Genomic DNA, 8562 nt, shown 5'->3' on the forward strand with positions numbered 1-8562 from the left:
AAAACCACAAGATAATGGAGAGAGAGAGAGAGAGAGAGAGAGAGAGAGAGAGAGAGAGAGAGAGAGAGAGAGAGAGAGAGAGAGAGAGAGAGAGAGAGAGAGAGAGAGAGAGAGAGAGGGCGAACGTGAGAAAGAGAGAGAGAGAGGAAGGGGTAGGGGGGAGAGGAAGTACGCCCTAAAGTCCCCATAACGTCATGATCGTAACTATCCAAGAACAACACAGGAACCACGTGATCTGACGCCAGCCCTCACTTGTGGCGCCAGGAGCGCTGCCCCTCCCGACCTCCCCGGCGGCGTTTTGGCGGCCCGGACCGTCTTTCCTGATTCCGGAAGACTTGTCTTCCAGGCCTAAGTTCCGGTGCTGCTGCCGCTGTAGAGGGTTCCGGTGATCTGCTGGGCGAGAGGGGAGTTTCTCGCTGCCAAAGTCGATCTTGTTCGAGTAGTCTGATCCGGAGGAAAGGTTGTAGGACGGGTAGCAGGGAAAGGGGAAAGGAGGGGTGTAGGGGGTGGAAGAGGGAGATAAAAAGATTATTTTAAAATTATTAATGAGAGTAAGTTAATAGAATACTTTATATCTATATTTGTCTAACTATACATGTATATATATATATATATATATATATATATATATATATAATATACGTGTGTGTATATGTATATATATATATATTTATGTACATTATATATATATATATATATATATATATATATATATAACATATATATACATATATACATACAAACTTATGCGATATACGAATAAAGGGACAGGAAACAATCAATTCAAAGCTGGAACCTCACCAGAATCTTTGCCCCAATTAACGGAGGAGAGAGACGATTTCTCGTAGGGACCTTCTTTGGTGTTGTAACCTACAAAAAACAAACAAATAAATAAATACATACATAAAATTGTCTGTCAAAATTATTCAGAAATATGTGCATAATGCGTACAATAAACTATACACGTAGAAACACTACAAACGCACACAAGCACACACACATACAAACACACACACACACACACACACACACACACACACACACACACACACACACACACACACACACACACACACACAAACACAAACACACGACTCGGTCACTACGGTGCTCCGGGTTCGAATCCTGCCCAGGGCTGAAATAATTTCAGTACCGCTGCGCTTCGCGTCGTTACTTCAACTCTGGTGGGCGGGGAGTTGGGTGTGTGTGTGCGTGTAAGGTCATAGCATTACCCATAGATCGCTCATACGAGCTCTGGTCTCACTTCTGGGAGGGAAATAGCTGTCGATCACGAGTCTAGCACGTGATCCAAAGACCAAGGTGAATACGCATACACACATACACGCACACTCACGCATGCACAAATACACACACACACACACACACACACACACACACACACACACACACACACACACACACACACACGCGCGCGCGCGCGCACGCACAAATACATGGGCACGCACACAAACACAAATACATCTCTCAAAACAGAGAGGAAGACGAAATTATTTTTCTCACCTTAGGAAGACAAAGATTGAGAGTGAAAATAAGTGATTTCATATATCTATTTACATTATATATACATACATATATACATGCACGGATACATACATACATACATACATATATACATATATAAATATATATAAAAATATATATACATATATATATATGTATATGAATATATATACATATATATATAATACACACACACACACACACACACATATATATATATATATACATATATATATATATACATATATGTATATACACATACACATACACACACACACACACACACACACACTTCAGCGAATGGACGGCTTGGATGACGTTCTGAAGAAAACTGAAGTCTGTGGATCCCAACGCAAAGAGAAGTGCCTAGTGTTTTTACAGGGTGGGGGGGAAATTGCTCGTGGAGTAGTGGGAAAGTAGGGAAAGAGGAAAAGGGGAGGGATTACTGAGGGAAATGGAAGGAAATGAGGAGGGAGTAGACTTGGCCCAGCCAGACAAGCGAAAGGTAAACAAAAGACTGAGCGATGATGAAATGTCTAATAAAAATGTAAAGATTAGAAGTATAGAGAGGAGCAATACAGTAGAAAGTGACGAGAATATGTTCCAGGGATTTAAAGAGGGTGGGGGGGACACAACCCCCCCCCCCCGACTGATAAGAATAGAGGAGAGAGTTGATAAGGTGATCGAGGACTTGGAAAGTAGGTTAGGTAATGTTGACTCCATTTTCCAGAGAATTGAAAGGTTGGAACAACTAGAGAAGGCAAACAGAAACTTAACTGATGAAATAGAGGACCTAAAAAGACAGTTAAGAAATGTAAAGGAGGAGAATGAGAAATTGAAGAAGAATAGTAATGAAAACAGAGAGACAATAGCTAAAGAAGCTAAAAATTGGAGAACAACCCAAGAAGGAAATAAGGTTTCATTCACTGACATAGTCAAACAGCAATTGAAAGAACATAATGAAGACTCAGTTATTAAAGTGATGAGACAGAAGGAGAATATAGTAAGAGAATTAGCTGACAAAAAGAAATGTATAATTATATTAGGAATGGAAGAGAAACATAACCCAGATAGAACCGCAAGAATCAAGGAGGAAAATAAAAGAGTAAGCAGTTTATTAAAATTAGTCCAGGAAGATGAACCAGAAATTATAAAGGAAATTGAGGAAAAATTCAGACTCGGAAAATATAGTACAGATAAGACCAGACCAATTAAGATTAAATTCAGGTCACAAACAACGGCAGAGAAAATTCTATCCAAAACAGGGAAACTAGCAACAAATGATCAATATAAAAAGGTATGGATAAAAAGAGAAATGAATAAGGAGGAAAGAGAGGCAGAAAAGCAGAAAAGACTTGAAGCTAAGGCAAAAAACGAGGAAAGAACGGAGTCAGAGAAAGAGAGATTCTATTGGAGAGTAGTGAACATGAAAATAAAGCAGTTCGACATACAAAAGAAAAACATAAGGGAAACAGAGAACACAATGGAAGTGGCAGAAAACTAAGAGCGTCTTATACAAATATAGATGGATTGATAACAGGATTGAATGAACTGAATGATTATTTGAAAGAAAAAGAACCGGACATAATGGGAATTGTAGAAACAAAATTAAAAGGCCCACTACCACCCAACAGTGTAGGACATGATGCATACAATTATTGGATTAGAAACAGAGAGAAAAAACAAGGGGGTGGAGTTATGTTCCTGACTAAGAAGGATATAAACGTGAAAGGTGTCATATATGGAAAGAATACAGTAGAGATGATTATGATAGAAGTGGAAGACCGAGATAAGAAGAGCAGAAAATTTGTGATCAATTATGTGCCTCCGAAAACAGCCTCATGGGAGGAGAGTGAACATAAAAGTATGTTAGAGGACACAAAGATAGCATTAACTAAAATAATGGAAGACGGAGGAAGAATAGTTATGATGGGCGACTTTAATTGCAAAGAAATCTGCTGGGAAGAAATGACAGTAAAGAGTGGCGATGACTCATGGGGAAATGCTCTACTTGAGATGATTACTGACCATTCAATGACATAATGGATACAAGAGAACACTAGGTATAGAAATGAAGAAGAACCATCGAGACTAGACTTAATAATTACATCTGAACCTAGAATAGTGGACAAGATTGAATATAAAACACCAATAGGTAAATGTGACCACATATTGATTGAACTGGAACTTAATGAAGAAAAATATATGAAAAGAAATTAACAATATAGAAAAGGAAGAATGATGTATGAAAAAACAAACTTTGATAAAATAAGAGAATTCTTCCAACAAGAAAACTGGGAAGAAATATACAAAGAAGAAACATCAGTGGAAGAGAAATGGAATATTTTGACAAAAATTTACAAAAAGGAGTGGAAAAGTATGTCCCAAGACAAAAACAAGAAAAAGAATATGTAAAATGCTGGTACAACAAAAGTTGTAGGGAGTTAAAAGACAAAAGAGACAACACCTGAAAAATGGAAAATATATACTGGTTATAGAAATGAATATGTACAAAAGTGCAGAGAGGAAAAAAGAAAATATGAAAAAGATGTTATAGAAAAGTGTAAAGATCAACCAAAACTATTCTACAGATTTGTAAACAATAAACTGAAAAACAAACAAGACTTGGAGAAATTAAGACAAGGAGGAGTTGAATACACTGAGGAAATGGAAATGGCAGAAATTATGAACAAACATTTTAAATCAGTGTTTACAAGGGAAAATATACAACCTGAAGAGATTGAGTGGAAAGAAAAAGTCCCCCCTATGGAAAGAAATAGAAGTAACAAAGAATGAAATATTGACACACTTGGGTAATTTTGATGTACAGAAAATCGCATGGGCCAGATGAAATAGCAAACTGGATTCTGAAAGAATGCAGGAATGAACTGGCAGACAAAATACATAGCCATAATAAGCAGTTCCTTAAAAGAAGGAAAAGTTCCACAAGATTGGAAAAAAGCAAATATAGTACCTATATATAAAGGAGGAAATAAAGAAGAACCTACCAACTATAGACCAGTCTCTCTAACAAGTACAATAGCAAAAATTTGTGAAAGAATTATCAAAAGTAGATGGGTAAAATACTTTGGAAAAAAACAACGTACTAAATCCAAAGGCCAATTTGGATCTCAGACAAGGACGATCATGCGTCACCAATTTAATAATGTTTCTATATCAAGGCTAATAGATATAATACAAGAAAGAGATGGATGGGCTGATTGTGCATTATCTAGACCTAAAAAAAAGCTTTTGACAAAGTACCACATAAAGAAGTTGCTTAAGAAATTAGAATATGAAGGAGGAATACAAAGGTAAATTGCTAAATTGGATGGAAGACTTTTTGTAAGAAAGAAAAATGAGAGTAGTGATAAGAGACCAGCACTCAAAATGGAATGAAGTAATAAGCGGTGTCCCGCAGGGAACAGTTCAGGCCCCAATAAATGTTTGCTATATATATTAATGATATGGATGAAGGAATTGAAAGCTATATGAGCTTCTTTGCAGATGATGCAAAACTACTGAAAAGAGTGAAAACTGAAGAAGATTGTGAATCACTACAGAGAGATCTAAATAAAGTACAAGAATGGAGTACGGAAGTGGGAGATGGAGTTCAATACAAAAAAGTGTAGTATAATGGGAATTTGGAAAAAGCAAAAAACAGGAATAACAGGATCATATAATTTGGGAGAAGAAGGAATAAAAAAAGTAGAAAATGAGAAGGACCTGGGAGTCATTGTTTATGAATAATATGTCACCTGAGAAACATATAAATAAGATTTTTGGAGAAACTTATAATTTAATAAGAACAATCAAAAGTGGCATTTACATACCTGGATGAAGAACAATGGTGAGGAAAATCCTAATCACCCTGATAAGACCAAGATTGGAATATGCAGCAACGATATGGTCACCAAGTACAAAAAAATGTATAAAAAAACTTGAAAGAATACAAAGAGCAATTACAAAATTGGCACCAACACTCTCAAAACTATCATATGAAGAGAGACTACAAAAACTTAAACTACAGACACTAGAGCAAAAAGAGAGAGAGGAGATTTGATAGCTATTTACAGAATCATGAAAGGCATAGAAATTACTGATAGAGAGAATCTGATAAAATGGGATGACAGAAATACAAGAGGACACGGAAAGAAAATAAAAAAAGACAGCTATAGAAGAGATTTGAAAAAGAACAGCTTTCCTCACAGAGAAATCACGGTTGGAACAAGTTAGATGAGAAAGTGGTGTGTACAAAAACAATACATGAATTTAAAAATAGTTTAGATAAAATGAGATATGAAGACGGGACCTCACGAGCATAGCTCCCCTTCCCGTAAAATACAACTAGGTAAATACAACTAGGTAAATACACACACACACACACACACACACACACACACAAATATATATATATATATATATATACATATATGTATATATATATGTATATATATATATATACATATATGTATATATGTATATATATATATGTATATAATGTATACATATACATGTATATATATATATATACATATGTAATATAATGTAAACATATACATATGTATGTTATAATATATATATATATATATATATATATATATATAGTATATGATTTTACATACATATGTATATATATATATATATAATAATATAATATATATATGTTAAATATGTATATATATATATAATATATATTATATAATTTTAATATTATATGTATGTTAATATATATTATATATTATATAATATATATAATTATATATATATTATTTATAAATATAATAAACTGTAAGTGTATATATATATAGTATATAATATATATATATATATTATATAATAAAACTTATATACATATGTATAATATATAATATATATACAATTATTTATATACATATGTATGTAATAATAAAATATGTTTATATATAATATATATATATAAATATAGTTTATAAATCTATATATATAACATATAATATATAATATATATATACATATAAGATATATATTATATAATATATATATATATATATATATATATATATTACACTTATATAATATTATATAATGTATATATAAGTATATATATATAAATATACAAAGTTTTTTAAACCAAAAAAAACCTTAATATATAACAAGTATATGTTTTATACTACAATCTTTCTTTCAATTTTTCATTTGAAATATTCATGTATAATTTTTCTCTGTTTCTTTTGTTTTTTGATATAAACTTGTTGTAAAATTCTATTTTGTAATTTCATATAGTGAAATTTTATTTGTTCAACAAGAAAAAATATTTCTATTTGTTTTTATGTCTTACAAATATATAATAAATATTTATAAAATATTTTTATAATTCTGTAAATATTTTCATTCTTATTTACTTGTAAATCTTTTTTTTCAACTGTTTTTATATTTTTTTTATTACATTATTTTCTTTTTATACTTATACATTGTTTTTTTATTTATATTTTTTATATTATCTTTTACATTTGTTATATTTATTATATATATATCTATGTTTCTTTTTTATTTTTTTCTTGTAGAATATTTTTTTTTGTATTTTTTTTCTCTTGTATAGTTTTATCTGTTATTTATCGAATATGTATCTTTACTATATATTCTATATACTTTATATTATATATATATATTACTTTATATTATTATTATATATATAAATATATGTATTGTTATATATGTGTGTGGAGTATTTACCTAGTTGTATTTACCTACTTGTATTTTACGGGAAGGGGAGCTATGCTCGTGGTCCCGTCTTCATATCTCATTTTATCTAAACTATTTTTAAATTCATGTATTGTTTTTTGCACACACCACTTTCTCATCTAACTTGTTCCAACTGTCTATTACTCTGTGAGGAAAGCTGTTCTTTTTCAAATCTCTTCTATAGCTGTCTTTTTTTATTTTCTTTCCGTGTCCTCTTGTATTTCTGTCATCCCATTTTATCAGATTCTCTCTATCAGTAATTTCTATGCCTTTCATGATTCTGTAAATAGCTATCAAATCTCCTCTCTCTCTTCTTTGCTCTAGTGTCTGTAGTTTAAGTTTTTGTAGTCTCTCTTCATATGATAGTTTTGAGAGTGTTGGTGCCAGTTTGTAATTGCTCTTTGTATTCTTTCAAGTTTTTTTATACATTTTTTTGTACTTGGTGACCATATCGTTGCTGCATATTCCAATCTTGGTCTTATCAGGGTGATTAGGATTTTCCTCACCATTTCTTCATCCAGGTATGTAAATGCCACTTTGATTGTTCTTATTAAATTATAAGTTTCTCCAAAAATCTTATTTATATGTTTCTCAGGTGACATATTATTCATAACAATGACTCCCAGGTCCTTCTCATTTTCTACTTTTTTTATTCCTTCTTCTCCCAAATTATATGATCCTGTTATTCTGTTTTTGCTTTTTCCAAATTCCATTATACTACACTTTTTTGTATTGAACTCCATCTCCCACTTCCTACTCCATTCTTGTACTTTATTTAGATCTCTCTGTATTGATTCACAATCTTCTTCAGTTTTCACTCTTTTCAGTAGTTTTGCATCATCTGCAAAGAAGCTCATATAGCTTTCAATTCCTTCATCCATATCATTAATATATATAGCAAACATTATTGGGGCCAGAACTGTTCCCTGCGGACACCGCTTATTACTTCATTCCATTTTGAGTGCTGATCTCTTATCACTACTCTCATTTTTCTTTCTTGCAAAAAGTCTTCCATCCAATTTAGCAATTTACCTTGTATTCCTCCTTCATATTCTAATTTCTTAAGCAACTTCTTATGTGGTACTTTGTCAAAAGCTTTTTTTAGGTCTAGAAATGCACAATCAGCCCATCCATCTCTTTCTTGTATTATATCTATTAGCCTTGAATAGAAACATATTAAATTGGTGACGCATGATCGTCCTTGTCTGAATCCAAATTGCCTTGGATTTAGTACGTTGTTTTTTTCCAAGTATTTTACCCATCTACTTTTGATAATTCTTTCACAAATTTTGGCTATAGTGCTTGTTAGTGAGACTG

At 32.1% G+C, this 8562-nt stretch overlaps 1 protein-coding gene across 1 annotated transcript in view; it reads right to left on the reverse strand.

Annotated features, from left to right (window-relative positions):
* Positions 1-8562, reverse strand: part of LOC143025665 (protein amalgam-like) — a 206566-nt gene that overhangs the window by 3800 nt on the left and 194204 nt on the right. The window contains exons 5-6 of the mRNA XM_076185664.1: positions 802-870; positions 1-444 (exon numbers count right to left, since the gene is read on the reverse strand). The exon at positions 1-444 is cut by the window's left edge and continues 3800 nt beyond it. Of these exons, the coding sequence (XP_076041779.1) occupies positions 176-444; positions 802-870 (338 nt within the window). The 3' untranslated portion in view covers positions 1-175. The remainder of the gene's footprint in view (positions 445-801; positions 871-8562) is intronic.

This window comes from Oratosquilla oratoria, chromosome 5, assembly GCF_046742065.1.
Source record: "Oratosquilla oratoria isolate Oo_2021 chromosome 5, ASM4674206v1, whole genome shotgun sequence".
Classification (NCBI taxonomy): domain Eukaryota; kingdom Metazoa; phylum Arthropoda; class Malacostraca; order Stomatopoda; family Squillidae; genus Oratosquilla; species Oratosquilla oratoria.